Here is a 24334-nt window from a genome sequence, read left to right on the forward strand (position 1 = left end):
TTTTGAAGTATTTGGCACTTTCCGTGATTACTTCATATCTCATATTTTACGAAGGTTACAAGCCAAACTTGATATATATTATATAAAAATATTTTTAGTCACATAGTGCATGTCAAACTTCCTACCCTAATATCACATTAAATCTTAATAGTTCTTATTTCCAATGTTCGTAAATGTGTGAACGCCTGAGTGAATAAAGTCGCCACCCTGGCCGTTGAAACGCAATCGAACAGCTTCGAACGAAGCGCGATTCGACCTTGCTCTCATTCATTTTTTTTCCTCCCTGACCGGAAGCGATTTGATAGAGGAAAAAGCACTCATCAACATCATCTTTGCCGGCTGACCGTTTTGACGAATGACTCAACCATCGTGACATGACATCGCGACTATTTTCCACCACCGCGACCTTATCAACAAGCCATGTCCCGAGCAGAGTTTGGAGTTTGTACTCGAACCCCCCTCACCAATCTGAAGCCACGTAAAGCCTCTCTCGACTCTCTGCGCGGGCCTTAACACGAAATGCAGCAATTAAACTGTCCGCGATAAACGCGACCTGATAAAAAAGCGAACAGAACCCATAAAGCTTGGAGGCGCTAGATTAACATTGGCGGCCTGATATTTTGCGACTTTTTATTGTCACCGGGGTTAATGTTTGTAAATCCCTTCACTTTGAACGTTGGACGCGGTCCAAATGGAGGAGAACGAAGAGGCATAGTACAAAAAAGTAAAAACAGCGAACTTACCAGACTTGGTGTCTACGGTGCGTTGCACCTCCTCTTTTACTATACTAATCTAGAGCACGTGCATTAGTAGCAGCAGCAGCAAGGAGCGTTACTATCAGCTGCTGGTGGTACTATTAACCCTTGACTAGCAAAACCTTATTCTAGCAATCTTTTTTTTTTTTTTCAAATGGAGAAGGAATAAATACATTAAGAAATGGACAAAAATAGACTGTGATTGGAAATGGCTTTAAAAAATAAAGTAAAAAAGAAAGCTGGAATTAATTCAATATTTGGAATAAATTAAATTTAGTCAAAACTATTTCTTCCAGAACAGGGTTATCTAAAGTGCACTCACCCAATTTCGTCACCGTTTGTCCCATACTACCTTACGGTGTTGAAGGTGACGATGGTGGCGTCAAGTTACGAATAATCGTACGATAAGTATTCGTCACAAAGTTCGTGGTGACTGTTCGCAAAAAAACAACAACAACAACAAATGAGTAGAAGATGCGTCATACTGAATCTATACTAACTTGTCCTGGCGAAAACCCTGTTCGATGATTGAACGCGCGTGGTTGATTCATCGAGATTAGCCTGAAAAGAATACCTCCTACGAAACGATAGTGAAGTGTGCCATAAAGCTAATAATAACTTTGAATTGACAGCGATATCGGAATGAATGAGCGGTTCTAGTCGTGGGAAGAACGTAGAGATCGGTTAAGTTCTTAGCAAAACTGGCAACCTAAAGCAGATTTGAGGGATTTTTACCCACATGCAAATAAGTTAAGACTTTTTCAAATGTTAGGCTGGATTTTTGAAATCCCAAACTATTTTTTCTTGAAAGTCAAACTTATCATCTATCATTTGCGCCCAAGACAGCTAAAATCAGTTAACCCTGTACTGCCCAATTTTTTTTTTTGAGAATTTTATTTTTTCGTGTTCAGGAAGTCATTTTTAGCGACTTTTGCTCTACGAAAAACTTTACTTCTCTTGTTTTATGTTTTCTTGTTTCAGTTTTAGTATTTTAATTTGCATTTATTTTGTTTAGTTTATCTAGAGCTTTTTTTTGAAAAGGACCTATAAACTATTGTCTTTAATATGTTTATAGGACCTATTCAATAAAAACTCTAGTTATGTTTGTTTTTGGTAGTTTTTGGCCTATTCTACCACCTCCTATCATTACATTTTGCCTATCTTATTTTTCATGTTTTAAACACTTTTTTCAATTTTTTGCTTGTTTTTCACGTTTTCTGCTATAAAATAGCACCATTATCATTGCATTTGTAACAAAATGCGTAAAGGCATAGTCTGGGATACTAGAAAAATTACTGCATACTTCTTTTTACTTAAAATATAGGAAATGTTAGTAAAAAACACAGCCAAAGTTGATCCCTTAAAAATGACATTTTTTTAAACATTGACCAAGTCACATAAATCAAGTAAAACTTCCAACCCATAAATTTCCTAAAATTTTAGGAGTTCTTCTTTCCAATGCTTTTTAAAGATCAAAAATTGGTTAAAAATGGATTTTTGACAATTTTTAAAATCGAAGCCCGTCTAAAGCCGGGGTTGGGTTGTAGAGGGTTAAAATGACGAGGAGTTATGATTTTTTTTAAAAAATCGACGAAAATGGCAATTTTTCGGACCACCCTAACACGGCGTAGGTCACCCTATTGGCAAAACAAAAAAATACGGAGCAATTCCAGCTCAAATCTTTTTGGCAAACTTATGGGAAGTTGGACGAGCTTTCCGGTAAAAATATTTTCGAGAGTGGAAAATCATGTCGGTCATATAGAAATTGCCAAAAACCACCGAAAAACCTATTTTTTCAGTATTTTTATTTTTAAAACCGTTGTTTCTTCACAAGGATTGGACATCGGATAGTGGTCAATATGGAGACTTAAAAAAAAAGTAAAATTGTCTGGGGAATCGATTCCCACTGTCGGGTTTTATAAATTTTGATGTTTAGACCACATTTAAAAAAAAAACAGTTTTAGTAAATGATTTTTGTATTTTTTTAAGGAGAGACATACCATCCTGCATTTTTCGTGAGTCTTTTTGTAACATCTTAGGCTATTTCCTCAAAAATTTTGAACGAAAATAAATCGTGACATCACCTTAAAATTTAACTTTTAAACTTAAAAATCAAAAAATCTCATAGATGTGGCGTGTATTTTTATTTCAGTGCATTTTTTTTTCGGAAATCCCGTTCAATTTCCTACAAATTTGTCTTCGGCTACTTTTTGATACGATGCAACGGCTTCGAGATACTGTAATTTTTAAATTACAAAATACAAAAATATTGAAAACACTTACGCCCTTCTCAAATGTTATTTTCGAGTACAATTGGCTCCATATACACAAAAATGGCTTATATAGGCCTAGGATAACATGTCTACAAAGTTTCATTGAAATGGGAGAGGGTCAAAAGTACCAGAAAAATTCCTGATTTGAGCTGGAATTGCTCTAAGGTTTTATGAAAGTTTTAAGAGAGCCTTGAAAATCCTATGGCAATGTCATTCCAAACGTGTTTTAGCTGTCAAGTGCCATTAGGCATGCAAAAAGCTTACTTTAAACCATAAGTTCCTGAAAAAGCATTAAACGCGGCCAATTAGCAGCGCATAAATAGGGCGCTAAACGCGTGTTCTGATTGAATGACCGCCATCTTTGTTGAAAAAAAGAGAACTGAAAAATTTGCTTTCAACTTGACGAAAACACAGATTTATGCTGAATTTCGGATATAATTATTATAGCGATAGATGCTTAAACATAATTTGAACATTTTTTTCAAAAAATTGCTATGAAATATTTTTTTTTTACATTAAAAACTATGATTACAAAATAATGATTTTTGATGAAGCGAGTTGATTGTTTTGTCTCTATCTCGCCTACGTTTATCAATAAAATTTCAACCGCAGCTGAATTTGAGCCACCAATTGTGAAAATATGCTTTCAAATTATTTTAGTTACCTCCAATATCTATTTTTTATCATCGCCATTTTTGCAAACCATCTCCATTTTATCATTTGGCAAGACAAAGGGTTAATTTTCCCCAAAAAAAAAAACCTATTTGGCATAAGACGTTTGAAGACGTATGAAATGTCATTTTTAGAACATACCAAAGCTGTAGAACATACTAAAGCTGTAAAACATGATCCTGAAAAGTTATTAGCTATTTAAAAAAGTCATTTTTGTATGAAAACCCTATTTTCACCAACTTTAGGCTCGGGTATCAATGGGTTAATCGCATCCCATTTCGCTTAAAATTGACACAGATGCTTAAAATACCCATAAAACCATTTTCCGCTTGTGGAGCAGGGGGTCATTTTTTTCTGGGCACCCTAACCAACACACATATACACAGACATTTGTTTAGTTTTGAATTCTAAGTCGAAAGGTATACATGAAGGTGGGTATTTGACCTTCCTGTAAAAAGTTCATTTTTAGAGCAGGATTATAGCGTTGCCTCAGTGCGGAAGGCAAACTTTTTTTTTATGGGGTCAACTTTGTTCTGTTATGTTTAGTCTCAGATTATGCGATGAGATTGTGTTAGGCCTGAAACAGTCAATAAAAAACCAAAACTAAACAAGATAAATGCAAATAACAATACTAAAAAAATTAAGAAAAACATAAAACTAGAGAAGTAGAGGTTTAATTCAAACGAGTTACATAGAGGGTGACGAGGGGGAATTCCCGGGAAAACGACCATTTTCGGACCTCTCGATTCCCGGGAAATTCGGTCGAGACTCCCGGGAAATTTTAAACTTATAAATATTGAAGCAAAATTATATAAACTAATCAGAAAAATATTTGAAAAATTCATAATTGTTTAGAACATTGGATGTTCAATGTTCGATGTTCAAGTTCAAGTTCCAATAAACCAATGCTCGTCAAAAATTGGAAAATTGCTATAATCTTTAATTCATACATTAAGCCAAACAATGTGGACCCCAAAATTTAGCTTAAAGCATATTTAGCAGTTACACTCCAGAAATGAAATCATTTTTTTATATTATTTTTATTTGTTAGAGGATAAAGCTTCTTTAAGATAAGTTCAATTTCCATATCCTCTCTCGAGCATAGTTTTTTTTTCTAAGTAACGTCATCAGGGGTGACATTGGGTCTGGGGAGTAAGATTAGGTCATACAAAAATGCTGAAATTTGTATGACCCAATCTTAACTGTGAATTGTTGTTTTGAGTCGTTATTTATCATATAGCAAAAATCCCGATACTGGGAAATTATAAGTTAGCTATTTTTTACTTAACAAAAATCTAATAACTAGTTTGTGCAACTTTTGAAAAATCACTCAGTGCGAATTAAGATTCGTAAACATTTTAAATCCCAGAAAAGCTCAAGAAACGATCTTGTATTTGCAGATTCAGAAAAAAAAAATCAAAAGATAAATATAGCTCCTCAAAATAATGAGGATACTTAAATTAACGTTTCATAGAATAAATATGAATTAATTGTAACTGAATTCATTAAAAAGTAACAAATTTATTACTTTTCTTTATAAATTATTGCCACTATTGGCAGTAGTGAAAAAACTCCCGGGTCCCGGGAATTCCCGGGAAATGGCCAAACTCAAATCTCGATTCCCGGGAAATTGAAAATCTCGAGAATCGTCACCTTCTAATTACAATCAACAATCGCGAATTTACTTGAAAAATATGTAGAATGAACAACACATAAATTTCTAAATTTTGGCAGAAATCCTTCATTTTTTTTATTTAATTTTACGTAGAAAATCGTTTATTTCATATGCATGAAATGGGTGGTAAACATGATAAACTTGATAATAATGGAGTTAGGGCAACCATTTTGTAAGTCAGTGCAATTGAATTGAACTAAACTGAAAAACTTTGCATGAATTACGTCCTAAAACACTAGCGTATAAAATCAAATTTAAGCACATTACCCGGTCAAGTGGTTCCGGCACAACCTCGGAAGCGTACACTGAAATAAAAAAAAAGTACCAAATTCCTAAATTCTAGGAATTTTGCCTCCTTTCCTTATTAAGTAATCCAAAAAACCCGATTACTAAATAAGGAAAAGTGGCAAAATTCCTAGAATTTAGGAATTTGGTACTTTTTTTTATTTCAGTGTATACGATGAAGCAATCCAGATTTTACGCGATCAACAACACAATGTTGAAAGATTGCCACTTGTAAACAACGCAAACGGGGCCCGGTCAAAAATAGAACTTTTGGATCGGTTGGCCCTTTTTTATGCGCTGACCCGGGATGAAAGCAACAACAACAACAACACCCATTGAGCCGCCAGTGAACCAGTCAGCGCCAGTGTTTCATATTTTATGAGCAAAATTCCACTTTTGGCCCAAAGTTTGCTCTCTCAGGAATGTGAGCGCTGCCTTCATGTGAATTCTTGATGGGAACTATTTTCGTTGAATATTTGGAGTTCGTCGGATTTGATGGCATCCAAATCGCTTAAGGTGAAAATAGTTCAAATCCAGTCGAAAATCGTACAGATTCTAGCTCAAATTACACGAGACGGCTCTATTGCTTCAAGATTCGCATGAAGGACACAACTAATGAGAAAATGGGGTTCTGATTTGCATCTCTACAGAAAGTGTCGCTGAGACTTGATAGCTCGCGTGTGCAAGGTAACGGCCTCTATTTTGGCTTTGGGTTTCTATTTCGAACATCGAATTTAAATTAATAAGGCAAAGCCAACTGATAAAAATCCAAATGATTCATTAAACAATTTAAGTCCTCATAAAAACATAAACCTAAACTAAGCTCTCTCACCTTTTATGCAAAACATGAATTTGCAGCACAAATCACACTAAGCATTGCAAATGAACAGCTCGAGGGTTTTGAAATTAAGAGAATTTCTTGACTATGCTCAGTAGCAGCAGTGTCACTTTCTGGACATGATCAATCTTACGTTTTGTTTATTTAAATGATTTGATAATTGGGTCTCTATTGCAATTGTAGCGAAAAATCAATTAATTGAAAAAGATCAATCAATCGACAGCGCCACCGCATGATCTGGTCATACATCAATTCTACCTGTTCTAACAGGCAGTATATAGGCAGTTCGTGACGGAATAATTTGCCACACGTTTTACCCACTCAAGAATCTATTAGCCATGAGCTAGTTTAGTGATTTTGCCTATAGACCTTCCGAAGGGGGAGTGAAGTGTATACTGCGACTCTGAGGCAAAAAGAAGGTTCATTACTTAAGGCAAATGTGTACCAATAAAATGTAGGTCAAGTTCACGTGAAATTTGCAGTCAAGTCTTTTAAATCTACACAGTAAGGTGTAATTTTGGAAGGTTGAATATTACCTCTTTTATGATGTAATTTTACCTCAATTTAGACTGAAAAAGTGACATTACAGCAGAAAAGTGGTAAAATTACACATTTTCAGACGTAAAATTACACATTTTTTTCTGACATAAAAGATCCTTTCAGGATGTAATATTACCATGATTTTTTTTACTGTGCATGATCTTTTTGTAATCTATAATAATTATAATTGTAAAAATTGAAAAAAATCCCAGAGCTATAAATTTTATGAAAATTGCAAAAATTAACGTTTTGTCAAGTTTTCTAAAAAGTTCACCATCGCTTGTACAAGTTTTTTCCTTGAAAATTTATATTTTCACAATAATCAAAAGAAATTTATACACGTTTGTAAAACAATGTAGAGTAAATACAGGGTGGTTAAATCTTCGCGATTTTCGCGATTTTCGCGAATTTCGCGGATTTCGCGGAAATCTAAATTGCTCTCACCGAGCAGGATTTAGATAAATTTGCGTTCTTTCTTCTGGAAATACTAGATTTAGACAAACATTTTCACTAGCCATCGAAATCTACGTTGTATTCTTGAAGATAGACCCACAGGAACATTCAACAGAAATCCGCGAAATCCGCGCCGCGAAAATCGCGAAATCCGCGAAGATTTTTAACCACCCTGTAAATATAAAGTTATGAATCATGATTTTTTGAACTTGCTGCGAACTTCTGTAACAATCTTTTATAAGAGCAATTCCAGCTCAAATCAGGAATTTTTCTGGTACTTTTGTACCCGATTCTCTCCGATTTCAATGAAACTTTGTAGACATGTTATCCTAGGCCTATATAAGCCATTTTTGTGTATATGGTGCCAATTGTACTCAAAAATTACATTTGAGAAGGTACGCCTTTATTTAAATATTTTTGTATTTTGTAATTTAAAAATTACTGTATCTCGAAGCCATTGCATCGTATCAAAAAGTGGTCAAAGACAAACTTGTAGGAAATTGGACGGGCTTTCTGAAACAAATACACTGAAGAAAAATTCACTCACTTTTATGAGATTTTTCAATTTTTAAGTTTAAAAGTTAAGTTGTAAGGTGATGTCACGATTTTTTCTCGTTCAAAATTTTTGTGTATATAGCCTAAAATGTGACAAAAAGACTCACGAAAAATGCAGGCTGGTATATCTCTTTCCTTAAAAAAATACAAAAATCATTTACTAAAACAGTTTTTTTTAAGTGGTCTAAACGTTTAAAAAAAATCAAAAACCGACTGTGGGAATCGATTCTCCAGACAATTTTACATAAAAGTCTCCATATTGACCATTGTCCTATGTACAATCCTTGTGAAGATACAGCGGTTTTAAAAATAAAAATGTTGCAAAATAGGTTTTTTAGTGGTTTTTGGCAATTCTATATGACAGACTTTATTTTACAGTCTCGTAAATATTTTTACCGGAAAGCTCGTCCAATTTCCTATAAGTTTGACAGCATTTCAATAAGATTTATGGGCTTACAGATATAAGCCTAATTACATTGCTCATAACTGAAAATAGTATATTTTTTTCAGAGTGATCGAAACCTGGATAGTAAATAAGCTTACATAAATATTAAAACGAGACAAATTAAAAAGCAGTCAAAGACAAACTTATGGAAAATTAGACGAGCTTTCCGATAAAAATATTTACGAGAGGGAAAAATCAAGTCTGTCGTATAGAAATTGCCAAAAACCACAAAAAACCTATTTTTTCAGCAATTTTATTTTTAAAACCGCTGTATCTTCTGAACCATCCTGCATTTTTCATGAGTCTTTTTGTCACATTTTAGGCTATTTACTCAAAAATTTTGAACGATAATATAATTGAAAAATCTCATAAAAGTGGCGTGAATTTTTCTTTCAGTGTATTTTAGAGAGCCTAAATAATACTAGCGCGGCGCTCACTTGGCCTGCACTACAACAGTTTGCCGTCATATAGAATTTGGCATGGTGGAAAATGCTGCCATATGTCTCTTTGGTGTTGTGTAAACAAAAAAATTGCAAAATATTATTGATTTTAAGCAATTTCTTAAATGATCAAAGCAAAGCCGATCGCAAACTATTTTCAGTCAGCTTTGAGCGACTTAACGAAATCGGTCTCTTTGAACTATTCGCTGTTGGAGTGCGATGGGAGTGAGAGGGAGAGCAAAGAGAGAGTGTTCAGTAGCGATTGGTGTGGAAGTGACAAACGGTAGGAATACACCGGAGCAGTTTTTCGTTGCGCTAGATTCGTGCTCGCGAGTGAGTGAGTCTTTTTTGGAGCAATGAGGACCCTTGAGTTCAGGTTGTATTTTAAAACATGCTTCCCAATCAGTGCTTGAAAAAGAATCGGTCACTGACAGAGATTGCCTGATTTTGACAGTGCTCATGAGTCAGCTATCGGTTATATAGGAATGCAAACTTAAAATTGAATTTACAGCTCTTAGAACAATTTTGAGAAAAATTTCAAGTAGTACGAGTGTAAACTTTTTGCCCTCTATAAATTAACGCAATAAAAAAAATTTGGAAAAAAAATCATTTTGAAAAAAAATATTGTTTAAAATTATAGAGCATCAAAAGTTAACAAAGTATCAGCTCGAATTTTTGCTCGAAAGTTGTTTTGAACGCTGTAATTTAACAACACAGAATTCGCATACATAACCTCAAAGAGCAAAAAATTCAATCGACATTGTTCGCTCTGTTCTGCTACTCAACACTAGGTTCGCATGTCGTTTAGCTTATGAATGCCAATTGCAAGATGTTTTAGGTAAACACCGAAAATTTGGTTTAAATTTTAAATAAACAAAAAATGCTATAAATCTTATTATTTTATCTGTTTTCGATAAAAAGCCGATTAATTGAATCATTTTATAGTCGATAAACTATTTTTCAAAGCTCCAAAACATATTTTTTGTTGAAAAAATATTTTTGTTGCAAAATTGTCTTGCCTAATTTGTGTCACCAATATCAGTGTCTTGAGTTTGTTTATCTTTTGCTTTTTGGTTTGACAGGGGGATTGGCAACAAAACCAACTTTGGTCTGACAGCTTTATGCTGGATTTTGCTCTGACCACGCGGGGATTGGCAGCCACACCCCCTTGCATTCAAACAGCCGGGCGAGACGACGGCACATGCTTTCTCTTTCTCTCTTTTCAACATCTTTCTTGCTTGTGGGGGTAAGTGTGGTGACAGCAATCATTTGAATGCATTCACGATTGAGGTGATCGGGATTTCGGTAGAATTCAAACGATCGAGCTGTTCGTTAGGATGTGTGAGAGCAATACCTGTTCTAATTTTTTCTGTATTAGACTTAAAATCGTAGCAAATTTTAGAAAATAACAATTCTTATTTATTTATTAATCAACAATTTTAATGAATATTTAATAATGAAATGTAGTTTCGAAAAAAAGATATGACAAAACCAACGCAGGATAAAATGAGTTGTTTTGTATGTTTTTTTTCTGCTTGTTTCTTTTGATAAGTTTAGCAAGTTTGGTCTGAGTTTAGTTTGGCAAATAAAATGATTCATTTTTGAACATATTTGAAGTTTGAAAATTCAAATAGAATACGTTATGTTATTTTTTGCTTAAATCAAAATGAGGCAATTTTCTTATTGTTACATAACAACCCATCCAGTCGAGAATCACGCCACACCACATTTATTCCATCGGCCACAACTCCACAGCCAGTGCTAATTTTCAATTCTAAGTCGTCTCGTCTCGCGTAATTGCGTACGTTCTTCACGTACTTTTGCGCCGTCTCCCCCGCGCGTAGAGGTAGACACGAAAATTGAATAAATAAGCATTCGGTAGGCGGAAAATATGTGTGCGTTTGTGCATTTGGTCAAGTTGATGGAAATGGGCACTTGCCGGTTGTTGCGGTACTCGCCGGCTCAAATTTGGGAAGAAATGCGCGACCCAAAGTTCTGTGCTAATGCTGGAGACGATTAAGGGTGGATTGTTTTTGCGTTGTTTTTTATTAGCCTTTTTAGGGCCGCTCAAGTTGGAACTAAAGTTAACCCAACTCTATTCTCAATTCCAGATCGTGAAACTGACCAAGCAGACGGAACTCAGTGAGCGACAGATCGAGCGATGGTGGCGCCGCCGGAGAGCCCAGGACAAGCCGACGACGCTGATCAAGTTCTGCGAAAACTCGTGGCGATGCATTTACTACACGTACAGCTTCATCTTCGGCTGCATCGTAATGTGGGACAAACCGTGGCTGTGGGACCTCAAGCAGTGCTGGTACGGCTACCCGCATCAATCCGTAACGAACGACATCTGGTGGTACTACATGATCTCGATGGCCTTCTACTGGTCCCTGACGGCGTCCCAGTTTGTCGACGTCAAGCGGAAGGACTTTTGGCAGATGTTCACCCACCACATGATCACGATCCTGCTGATGGCGCTGAGCTGGGTGTGCAACCTGCACCGGGTGGGTTCGCTGGTGCTGCTCGTCCACGACTGCGCCGACATCTTCCTGGAGGTATTACTTCCCTTTTCTTTCATCTTCACACCGAATCTAACCAACCAACCTCCTCCCCATCCATTTTAGGCCGCCAAGATCACCAAGTACGCCCAGTATCAAAAGGTGTGCGACACCATCTTCGCCGTGTTCACGGTGGTGTGGATCGTGACGCGGCTCGTCCTCTACCCGCGCATCATCTACAGCACGTCGGTGGAGGCGCCGAGCATACTGCCGATGTTCCCCGCCTACTACATCTTCAACACGCTGCTAATTCTGCTGCTGGTGCTGCACATCGGGTGGACCTACCTGATCATCCAGATCGCGATCAAGGCGATCAAGTCAGGACAGGTGAGTTGAAGCGGGTTTTTGGTTTTTGTTTTATACGAAAGATGCAAGACACAACTGATAGGGGAAATTTACCCTTTCTAATCAAACACCTATCTTCGTCATATGAAGAGTTTGATGCTCGATTAAAGCTCCAACAATACTACTTAGGCTATAAACTTACCAGCAACAGCACCGCCTCAAGTAAGCACGCAAATTTATGCCATTTACTGGCCAAAATGATCAAACTTAATGCACTTTTGATCATAATTTCTTTTTTGCGAGACCATTTCTCATCATTTTGGTGGCACACACATCCACACGCAAGATGAGAGGTTAACTGCTTAACGAAAGTCGCCATCAATAGCTTTTCACTTGCGCTAACGTTTTCAAAGCGCTTAAGATATGAAATTGCTTCCAAATACCGGCAACATGTTCTTTTGAACATTAGTTAGTCACTCACTTGAAAAATAATCCCGAAACATGTAAATAATTAGCAAGCGCCATCAAAAAAACAAACGCCCAAGTCTTTTGACGTTTGAATTTGGACTACCCATTCCAATCGAAGGCTCAAGAAAACCAAGCGAGAAGCGAAGGCAAATAAAGGAAAAGGGCGGCCACCAAAACCACCGCGGCGCCTGTTGGAGTGAGCCAGTAATGCCAGGAAATTTTCTCTATAAATGCTACTTTTCGTGAGTGTTCGCTTAAAATTTCATCAATTTTGGCAGCACTAAGCAGATCCAAAAGAGCGCTGGAAGAAAAAAAGAACTAAGCTGAAAATAGAAAAATGGGCGTGCCCCAATGCATTCGACTGATTCGAATGCACTTGAGAAATATGTTTTTTAAATGCTTTTAAAAGGAATAGCATAACTTTTAATAAAAATGAAAATAAACAGAAATGTTCACGCTCTACTCGTTGGTATACTTGGTTTTAGAAAATTTCAAGGAACACTCCAGATTATCCAGCATCATTCAAACATGACCGCTTATTAGGCTTAAAATGGGTATATTTCCCCTACCACTAGAATTACAAACAATCAAGAAGGAATTCGAAAAGGACACCGATTAAAAACTCGGAACATAGAACTCATTACGTTTTGTAGGAGTTGCTTAGTGTTGGGTTGAGATATGGAGGCGTCTGGATTACCTACCAAATTGAGAATTAGACTCAACTGTCGCATCTTCAACCTTCATTGACCAATCTCGGAATCGTTCACTGTCGAGAAAAAGTGTTCTACACGTTGCTGGAGCCAAATTACGACAGCGTCCAATGGATGGTAATTTTCAATTCCATGATGATAAGTCGGAGAATATGGTTTCTAGCTGTTTATCCGTGTACCTATTTTTCTGAACTGTCCTCATCAATATCAACTTTGCCGAAGACACCCAATTGATCAGAAAATTCCTTCAAAAGTACAGATTTTTTAATATTTGCGTACCTTTGAACCAGTGACACAAAATGGCTTCTTTGGTCATAGGAAAAGCCCCCACAAAGATTGAGCCAAATAAAAAAATACAAAAAAAAAATAAAAATTGTCGAAATCAGCCGATTTTGTAGATCGTTTCGGAGAGACAAGTCCTAAAGGTCTTGACTTTGACTTTTTCAGTTCTAGCAGATTCCCGGTGGTTCTACCGGTGTGATTCACATAGAAGACATCTCAACCTACCTTTCATTCAAGTCAAGACATCCAAAATCGGTTACAATCTCGAATTTTGGCAGCCGAAAACATTTCTGGGTCCTATAGACCCGGAATACCATTGGTGTAAGTTATGTTGTTTGGTTTTGCACTTCCGATGGCCCCCGGAAGTTTATTTTTTGCCAGAACATGTGTCTTAGTAAGATACACGATATTACCAAATTTAGTTGAGGAACTTTTGTGTTTTAAAGTGAACATGCATTCTAAACACTAATTTACTTCAAAACAAAGTTTGGTTTATTTTTTGCAGGCCAAGGGTGCATGATACTGATGATACTCGTCGGTTGACACCCAGGCGAGGAACATCCCGGAAGGAGCCCAACTACATCTGTAGTGCTGTTTGGGACAAAACAGCATGGCTCTGGTTCCTTGCAAGTGTCCTATTTTCTTACCTCCACGTTGGCTTGGTTTAGTCATCATGATGACAAGGTGTAACCTAGCTGGTAGCCTGTGGAAACGTCTCGTAAACCTCTGACCACCGCGGGTCAGAGTCGAGACGGCTAAAAGAAAGGGGCGCGTCAATGTGGGAAAGGGAAGTAATTTGTGATTGTAGACGGTATTGTTTTGATTCGCAGTATGTTGAGTCAACTGCTGTGGATGTACCTGAGCATCGCAGAACGGGGTTTCTCTTCTTTCCATTTCAGCTAACAGCTATCTTCTGTTTATTTTGTTTCACTGATTTTCTAAAACGGCTTCTGTTTACTATCCTCCATTTGATTTCGATTTTACTTATTTGATTCTCTTATTTCTCAACGCTTTTCCACACTATTTTACCAATTGATGCTGCTGTAACAAACTGTCGGCTTTCCCTTAATTTGGCAGCGACGTCAAATTTGTTTATCATGTGCCTTTTCTTTATTTATCTATTTGAATAATTTCTCATCTTCCCTCTATTTATTAACTATTGTTAATTTCTTTATCTACTTCATAAATTACTATCTTTCTTTTACTATTGATTCTTTACATAGTATATTTCCTTCACTGTCCATTGTTTTGAAACTTTACCTTTTTCTTAAGCAAGTGAGGTTCGAGCCCTTACTCAATTTATGGAATGATTAAAGGATTAACACAAATATTACTATTGTACTTTTGAAAAACTTTTCTAAAATGCTTAGGACCAAAATATTGTAACAAAACACCGCGACAAAAGAAATAGCAACAGATAAACACGACTCAACAATAGGGAAGATTTCAGGAGAAAACAATACACAGTAAATAACAATTAGTTTTTGAATTCAAACTAAAAATTAAACAGTTTTTTGCTTTAATGAAAGTTGATAGGCACACTATAAATGGTTAGGCGCTTATACTTACATCAAACCCTACGTAATGTACCACCCCCGGCCGAGTTAAAATGCGTAACCGGAAAAGAAGGTGTGCATGCCTGGCACGAACACTCAAAGCGTGTTCTAGCGTGTTGCTCGTACTGACTCAGAGCAAGGGTGAGATGTAGGTCAGTAGGTGTAAGGGCAGTGCGTGTTCGTCGGGAACCTGGTGCATAAGATCGGTCAAGGCCCGTTCTTACACTGAAAATTGCGAATTGCGAACAAAGTTTGGTTTATTTTTCACCAAGGATTTCTGGTTAAAAACTTCGTCGCAATACATAATTTTATTTGTTGCCGCGGCTGCTGTTTTGTACACTTTTGAAGATTTTTTAAAGTTTCACATACCTTATCTATAACCTTCTATCACAAAACTTCGCCAAATATCAAAATTACCGCTGAATTCCTCATTATTTCTAACTAAATAAAAGGGCCCATAAACATCATTCCAAACAGCAATCAGGTGATAGCGCTTTAGTACCCTTTCAGCTCTCTTCGAAATTGGATTTAGAAAGGGTCCATTATGAACAACAGTTGGAAAATTAAAAGGCCCTAATAACGAGATTTTTTTTAAATTATATTTTTTATTGCGAAATTCAACATAATTTAAAAAAGCATTAATGCAGATTTGAGTTAAAATACCATCAGTCAAGCTGAATGAAAAATGAACTTCTTAGTTTGACCTCCGAATTTTGAGCAAATGTCTGTGCGTGTGTCTGGATGTGAGTCCATGCACCGAAAAATTTGCACTCGATTATCTCCGGACTGGCTGGACCGATTTTGACCGTTTTGGGCTCATTCGATCCGTCTTGGAGCCCCATAAGACGAAAAAAAACGAAGTTGACTTTATAGCTGTCGGCCACCATTGCTAGTACCAACCACTAGTGTCTTCCTTTTTATCTACAACAGTGTTTCTCAACCGGTGAGGAATTCCCCCCTGGGGGGGAATTTAGCCATTCTAGGGGGGGAATGAGGGTTCAATAAACATCCAATTTCTTAAATCATTATCTGACACATTCTTTGCAGCTTTCAATTTCTTTGATTAGTAATAACAACATTTGTTTTTTCCCAAAAAATAATTATGAAAGTTTCATTTTCTCTTAATTTTTACATTTCTTGAAACAATAAATGATTTTTTAAATATTTCTCAGGCATTTGTATTTTTTTGGACACAAGATTTTTTTTTGTGACAGACTTTTTCGCTGGATTCTATAAGATTTTTGTAACCTTTTAACAAGATCATTTTTTTGAAAAATAATTGGAAATTGAAAAAAAGTTTTTCAAATATTATTTAAGATTATTTGAATTCTTCACTTTTTTTAGAGCAATCTGTCTTCTGTCGCAGATATTTTTTTTTATATTTGTACATATTTTATAATTGTATTTATAATTGTAATTAAAACGAAAAGAAGGAATAGAATACCAGCTTTTTTTTAAAAGAAAAAATGATCAAATAAACAAACTATCGTTCAAATTTAAACCTGCGAAATCGTCAAATTGTCTGTAAGTTTTTTTAAATAAAAATAAAACGTTTTCAAATACCTTCTATAGTTTATTGCGTATTTTACACATCAATTTGTTATGAAAATTGTAATCTATTTGCAAACCTGAAAAAGATGCAATTATACTTGTGCAAAAAAATAAAAAAAGGGAGGGGGGGGGAATGAAGTTCTTGCAAATCAGTCAAGGGGGGAATGGATCGCAAAAGGTTGAGAAACACTGATCTACAAGGACTTCGCCGCCCTGGGCTCCTAAGTGTATGAAAGTATGGCACGGAGCGACGGCGCCGAACACCCATATTTACACAAAGAATTTTAGAGCGCCCGCCGCGGGATTCTGCCGTCGACCTCTGGATTGTGAGTCCAGTGCGTGGTCCGATTGATCCACACGGGCGGGACAATAAGACCTAGTTGATATTTTGAAGTTAAAAAAATACTTCAAAAGTTATGTTTAAAAAAAGCCATATTGGCCAAAGTCCGGAAGATTGTTAAAAAGAAAAAAAACTCAAAAGAAACACTCCGTCTTGTTACACATTTTTAGAAAGGTATTTTAAAGACCTTTCCAATGAACCTTAAATATTGAAAATCTGACAACCCTATCAAAAGTTATGAGTAGTTAAGAAAATGATGTCCGGATCCATCATGCAACCCGTCATTCGATGGATAATTGAAAAACCTTTCAAATGAGCCTAAAACATCGAAGATCTGGTAACCCTATCAGAAGTTTTGAGCGCTTAAGGGGTTACATACATGTAAATCGGCAAAAATGTCAGAGGTCGGTTTGAGCACACAATTAAACTTTTTCAAAATCTGTTTTCAGGGCATTAAAATATACATTTTCATCTATTAACAAAACAAATTTGAAGACATTTGGTTGTATCATTGCTGAAATATAGCTATTTGAAGTTAGCAGTTTCAGAAAACGGGTGCCACGATATCTCAACATTGCTTCGACCAAATCGGCTCAAAATTTTGGTAAAGACTCGTTAAACCGGTCCCGTGTGCATGACGAAGGCCGATTTTCAAAAAGTTTATTTAAAAAAAAGATAAAAATATTTTTCAGTTTTTCATATAAAAAATCGCCAGTTTTTGATTTTTGTATTTTTTGAAAATTCAAAATTTTAAAATCGGGCTTCGTCATGCACACGGGACATGTCTTGGGAGTTTTCACCCAAAATTTCAGCCAATTTGGTCAATCCCATCTCGAGATATCGTGGCACCCGTAAATCAACTTGGTGTTCAGAGAAAAACGCTCAGAAAGTTAGACAGTTGGCTTTGCGCATGGCAAAATTCTGAGCTTATATCGTCTCTAACTCATTTAAATCATGAAATATCTTCATGAAACTTTCAGGAGTGATTGAAAATCATCTTTTAAGTGGATTTAATAAATTTTCTGTAATATGAAATTTTGTGATTTTCTACATGTATGTAACCCCTTAAGTGCTTTTTGTACACTTTTTGGAGGCCGGATCTCAGATATTTTGATAAAAATTATGGCCAACCCATCGTTAGTTAAATAATTGCAGGATCTTTCAAATGAATTGAAGATCTGATAACACTATCAGAAGTTATGAGCACTTAAGTGAAACTTTAGTACTTGTTGGATGCGTAACCAAAAGACGTATCCAACGCGTCAAAAAAAAATAGAAGATCTGACAACCCTATGCAATGTTATAACCACTTATGTGTGAATCTCGTTTGGTCGATTCTACATGCAATATTAGGCCGAGGGTCGAAATTTGAGCTAAATTCATGCAAAACATAGGACACCACATTTGTATTGTTTAACCCTTTCGAGCCTGAATTTTCAAAAAAATATTTTTTAATCTAATGATGTGAAAATGATTCTTAAGACCATACGAAAATTATAGGCTAGTTTTGAAAATTTTCATTTTTGGGTCATATATGACCCATCAGGCTTGAAAGGGTTAATTGATTTCGATTTACCGCGGTAGATTTTCTCGAATTATCGTTGAAAATTCGTTGGCGTCGAACTTTCTAAAATTGGTGGCTTGATGTGGACTTAGACCACTGATATAATCCAAGAATCGAGAATAAAACTTGAATTTCAGACTGGGTGACTGATAGAATTCATCCAATAAGAGATGAAGAATTGAAAAAAGCATTAATTAAATTACTCACAAAATAAAATCTTCCTTCTATTCCCTTTTCCTTCCAGATGGAGGGCGACGTCCGGTCGAGCTCGAGCGACGAACTGTCGGACAGCTCGGAGAACGCGCGCCCGATCGTGGCCTCCAACGGCGGAACCCCAAAGAAGCAGCCAACGGCGACGCAATCCCCGAGTAAAAAAGCCTCCAACCAGTCATCACCCAAGAAGAAGTAATCCCACACGCGGGTAAGCTGTTGAACGGTATAATCAGTAGTGTTTGAGCGAGGTTCGTGTGCGAGGTGGGTGAGCTAGAAATGAAATTTACTAATTCTTGAAATGATTTGAAGAGAACGCGCGAAAGTAAATGTCTAAACTGCTGCTGAGAATATTTTAAGAAAACGTCTTTTGCTATGGATATATTTATTAATTTAATAAATGAGTGGACAAACGACAAACCAAGAAATGGGGAAAATGAAAACATTCGTTACCTATTTGTTTAAAATAGAAAGTTGAACAGTAAACTGGAAACAGTAAAATCACACAAACCAACACAACAAGTGTCCTAGACGATATATAGGGTATATGACCCTATTTTGGACCTAGTACCTATTTTGGACCTATTTTTATTAATCGAGGTAGTTCAGGCTTTTAAAGTACGAATTCACTGAATCCAACCAACAGAAAGTGTAAGCAGGACCGTTTTGTAGCTTACCTCTTCCAAAAATGCAAACATTTTTGATTATTTCCGCTTTTTCAGCCACTTTTTCCAATGCCATTCGTATTTCCTACCATTTTCCTAGCACATCGATTAGGTCCAAATATTTCAGCCCCGTTGCTTATCAGATTTGGCTCGCGACACCTTGATGATTTTTTCTGTTTTGCACTGATACCAAGCAATTTCGTCCGGTTTCCGAGCAATGTAACTGTTGTTTATTTAATTCTTTTATGTTTTTCGTCACTAAACCATTGGAATAACTATTCTATCATCGAAAAAAACTCAATTCAAAATATTTTTTCAAATCAGCCGCGTTGGATCAGTTTTTGGAGCTACTTTGCCGTCGGTTCAAGGCTATCACCAACACATGTATAACAAGGTGTTGCCAGTTTTGTTTATCAATTTATTTCGATATTTCATTGAAATTAATTGAAATTTTTTAATTTAATATTTTGAATTGCTTTTCTTTACTGTAATTATTTGAAAGAAATCTAAGCTTTAAAAAGCAAATGATTAACAGAAACAATGAAAATATGTTTTTTCAACGATAAAAATGCAAATTGATGATAGAGATATAGATGATTGTTAGGACCGATTGCAAAGTATCCCAAAATTTAAACTGATGTTGATTTATTTTTGTCTTAACATCATTATCACCAATTTAGCTGCATATATTTTTAATTTTTGCTTCAAAAAATGCAAACTGGCTACCCTGTTGGGATTGAAGGCGAAACGATTGAAAATCTAAAGGGTCTAGTTCATTAAATCGTCTGCTGTCACCGTGACAGGAGCTGTCAACATTGCTTACGAGTGGTTTTTGAAAAAGTCGTATGAATTAGTTTTAAAATGATCCTAAGCGCTAGTTGTAAACAAAACAATTTTTCGATCAGTTCTCGATCAATTTACGAACTATAAATAAAAAAATGCTTTGAATTGTCATTTAATGCTCTTTACTGGAAAACAAACAAAATTTGGTTTGATTCAGGGAAAAAAATCAAATAATTGTCGGAGATCGTGATGGCTGTTACGAAGTATTGCAAACTAATCAGAGAAATATACAATTGGAAATATATATTTTTTGTAAGTTTTAACTGATTTTTGCATATCTATCTATACATAATTTTTAAAAAATACAGGTATAACTTTTTTTCACAATTGGCAGTTGGCTTATAATAAATCACACTTTTAGATTTTACCGTGTCAATCATGTTAGAAACACAATTGGGTACTAAAGCCCTATGTAAATTTTTATGTACAACGGTAAAAAACACGATTAAAAACCATTTCTGACCACTTTTTTATTTTAATGCGAATTTTTTTTTTTGACAAGACAACATTTTTTCGATGAATCAACTATGGTCCCCTTGGAACGAGCTGTCAAGTAGGAGCTTTTCTGTCAAGAAGGACCGCGAGGTTAATTTTTCAAAATTGATTTAAAAATCCATTTTAAACTCTATGTAGTCGTACAAAGGGTCATTGTACTCAGAAAAATAAGCTTTATCGCTGTAAACAATAATATCAGCAATCTAAGATTCATTTTAGGACCCAATTGAACCAGCTAGAAAAATGGTATGGAATCATACTGACCGTGGTAGAGAAGTGCTCAAAGTACCTCATGAAGAACTTTTCATGAAATTTTGAAAAGGTTAAAAAGTTAGTTAACTATAATTAAGAAAATGTTGATAAATAGCTTTATTTTAATCTTCTCAAAGTGTCATGATTTTCTCAATGAACATGATTTTGGATCGTAAAACGGAATTTATTTTCGGATTCTTCGGACAATCATCTACTGGGAAAAGGTAAAATATGTTAAATATAAATATTATTAAATATTATTTGTTTTTGAAACATAATTTTAAGAAATATCCTAATTAAATGGCATTTTCAGTAAACCAAATTTCATATAAAATGTGAATTCAGTTAAACATGTTTAACAATATAAATCTATAATTAACAAGCCTTACCCGATATTTGATCCCCGGTCCTAACCAGGTCTCGGTAACGAAGAGGACCTAATAAAAATAAATCAGCGAAAAAAAAAAGCCTTACCCGACAAACTTCGTTCTGCCTTTTTTCGTTTGTTGACGTTTTTAATTTTTTTACTTATTCAGCCTCCTGTGATCAAAATTTTATTTTATATAACTTTTCCCATACAATCCACAGATTTTCCGGAATCGGTTCCAGAGTGGCCAAAGTTGAAACTTTTTGGCGTAAGAACCTTCCTTGGAAATATACGAACCCAACGCAACAAAGAGCACCTCGATCCGTTGTTCCGTATTGAACTGATTCGCGTTCGAACAAAACCATCGAAATTATTTATGTATACAAAACTTGTTTCAACGAATTTCAGGATAACTTCTGAATTTTTAACAATTTTACCTAAAATATATATGTATTTTGTTAAAAAGCTTATAAACATAGTTAACTAAATATTGACATGAATGATTTTCTTAAAAATTATATCAGCAACCTAAGTGATGGTAGTTCGAAGTAAAAATAATGTTTGAACATCTCAAATCTGCTTTTAACAAGACAAACTATAACTATCAAAGGCACCCTGGTATTCAAACAAAGAGTTTTTCAAATATTACATTGTTCTTAAAAGTGCAACATGTAGTTAAACTTTTTGTCAAGCAACTGTAAAGTTTATCATGACAGATGAGAAAGTTTCACACCAAGTTACAAGCTTTAATCTCCCTTTAAAATTTCTTGATTGTTTAATAATATTTGTACTTAAGATCTGCGTAAAATTTAGAACCTTTTTTCATTGTAACTTGTTATGTATCTCTGTCATTCATTTAATTTTAAGCTAAGGTGTTTTTATTGCGACTAATAACGGGTTGTCTTTTATGTTCTAATGCTTGAACAATTAGTTCGTAAGAATACGTAAATTGTAAGTAGGACATAGACCTGCTAAAGATGTGTTAGTTTCCATTCAATATAATAAAAACACGTTTTCAAATTCAAATCCATTGTTTTATCATAATTATTTAATTTCTGAAATGAATATTTTCCAAATTATAATCGTGGATAGGCCCTTTGGTTTATCAAACCGAGTTTTTTGTAAGTGTGCGTGTTGCCGCCGCACGCCGCAATTCGAGTTGTATAAATTTCAACCAATCAGAGTGTGGGTCCAAAATAGGTTCAGCGATGTCTCCAAAATACATTCAATAAGTCCAAAAAGCATCCAAAAAATGTTTTACTTGAAATGCTTATTACAATGAAATGGTTAAATTATTTTCAATTTTCTATAGTACACTTTGTTAAGCATAAATTTAGGCACAAAACAATGCTGAAACAAGCCAAATTAGTTAGATTGTTCCTGAGAACCATGCAAAATATGTTGACGCTTTGCATAGTAGGTCCAAAATAGGGTCATATACCCTATTAAAGAGTAAAACAAACAACTGCTTTCTTTTCACAACATTCCCAGTCCTGAAAGATAGTGTTCGCTTAAAAAACAAACAAACTGGTGCAAGCAATTTAAGAGTTTAAAAATATCAATCGCATTCTGTACCATTACTTGTTGAAAAATAATACTCTTGGGACAAAATTTTAGGGAATAAAATAAAGCATAAATTTTACACCAACTTCTGTTCAGCACCACCCTAACTTTAAAGTAAGAGTAAAAATTACACAAACTTGAACCGTTTAAAAAAAAATGTGTACCAAACAATCAAGCTTTTGAGTGTTTACTATTAGCTATTAGATTCGATGTTTAAAACATTCAAAATGCGCCTTCCGTTACTAAACATTTCAAAAGTCTTTTTTCTCCTTTACTCTCACCCGCGAATGCCTTTTTCCTTAATGAGAATAATCACACTTTTTTGTTTGTTAAATTCTTAATATCAGAGCTACGTCATTGATATATGTTTGTTTTATCTTCCAAAGAGAGTAATCATGCTAGAACCAGATAAGATAAGACATATACAACACAATAAGAGCAGAAAGAAGGTGAAAGAGAGAGGGAGAGAGAACAATAGTTAAACCAATTGCGTTAAATTAGGCTTAAGAGACAGCGCGAGCGAGAGAACTCCCCTGGAAAACCTTATTTTTCGTGGTTCCATCCTAGTGAATAGAGCAAGAAGAAGGAGAAAAACTAAAGTTAGAATTACGCATTATCGTAAGTGTTAGGTCAAGAAAGCGAAACTTTAAAAACAGAAAGAAGTCGACGAAAAGTGCGTAGAAATCAAAAGTTTTATCGCGCTTCGCGCGGCTTGGCTTGAAATCTCGATTAAATTTTCAAAAGGCCCTATCTGCATAGGAAACCCATGAGGGATAGGTTGTTTCGAAAATTTAATCTAGAAATCTTCATTTTGTTTCTGTTGGTGTTTGACAATGTTTGACTTGGGCGGGAAGAGGTGATTAGAATTATCTCTTTATTTTTGTAGTAATACAAGCACACACACGTAAACACCACATTACACAACCAACCAACCAAGTATATATATTTGAAGCAATCGTGTTTTTTTCTTGTCTGTAAATGATAATTTATCGTAACGTTTAAAGTGTAAGGCAGAGAGTCAAATCGAACGTCGTCGTCGTCGTCGTTGAATGATTTCAGTGAAATAAAAAAAGATACAAGTAAAACAGAAGAAAACAACTGCGGATAAGCAATTACTGTGGAAGTTGATTCACGAAATAAATTGTATAACAGAAACCGGTGGCAGTCTCCCGTGATTTAGTTGCGTTGATGACAGCCTTTTCCTCTCTATCTTAAAAGTTTTAGCAACTAAAAACCCGGGAAACCAACTTCGCAGCAGATGTCGCGTGTCAAGTGTGCCAATTGCGGTGGTAACCATACAACGAAGCTCCGTGGCATAGGCAGAATAGCGGAAAGCGATATCTTGAAGGGCAGAAATAACAAGAAGAAAGCAATAACTCTCGGTAAACTGACGGTGGAGCGCATCAGTGCTCGTGATGGGCGGACTAATGTCAAACTGATGTTTATATTAATATTATTCCCATTTTTTTGCCAGTTATTGAATGAAAACTTAAGGTGAGTATCTATCCAGAGAAAATACCAATTACGAGTCAGTTTCAGTGTTTCAGTGACGAAATTTCACAGCCACCAACTCACACAGCAGTTGCCCCGACCCCTCTTTGATTCGGGTAAAGCTTCGTCTTAAGTGGTAATTTTTGCCCCTGATCATGAATCTGAAAATTGTTACACTCTTAAAAAATAACCCTGCAAAGTTA

At 35.5% G+C, this 24334-nt stretch overlaps 1 protein-coding gene across 1 annotated transcript in view; it reads left to right on the top strand.

Annotated features, from left to right (window-relative positions):
• Nucleotides 1-18771, top strand: part of LOC120414849 (ceramide synthase 6) — a 45427-nt gene extending 26656 nt beyond the window's left edge. Inside the window, exons 3-5 of the mRNA XM_052709815.1 lie at nt 11043-11486; nt 11556-11816; nt 18490-18771. Of these exons, the coding sequence (XP_052565775.1) occupies nt 11043-11486; nt 11556-11816; nt 18490-18654 (870 nt within the window). The 3' untranslated portion in view covers nt 18655-18771. The remainder of the gene's footprint in view (nt 1-11042; nt 11487-11555; nt 11817-18489) is intronic.
• The last annotated feature ends 5563 nt before the right edge of the window (nt 18772-24334 follow it).

The sequence above is a fragment of the Culex pipiens genome, chromosome 3 (genome assembly GCF_016801865.2).
Source record: "Culex pipiens pallens isolate TS chromosome 3, TS_CPP_V2, whole genome shotgun sequence".
Taxonomy (NCBI): domain Eukaryota; kingdom Metazoa; phylum Arthropoda; class Insecta; order Diptera; family Culicidae; genus Culex; species Culex pipiens.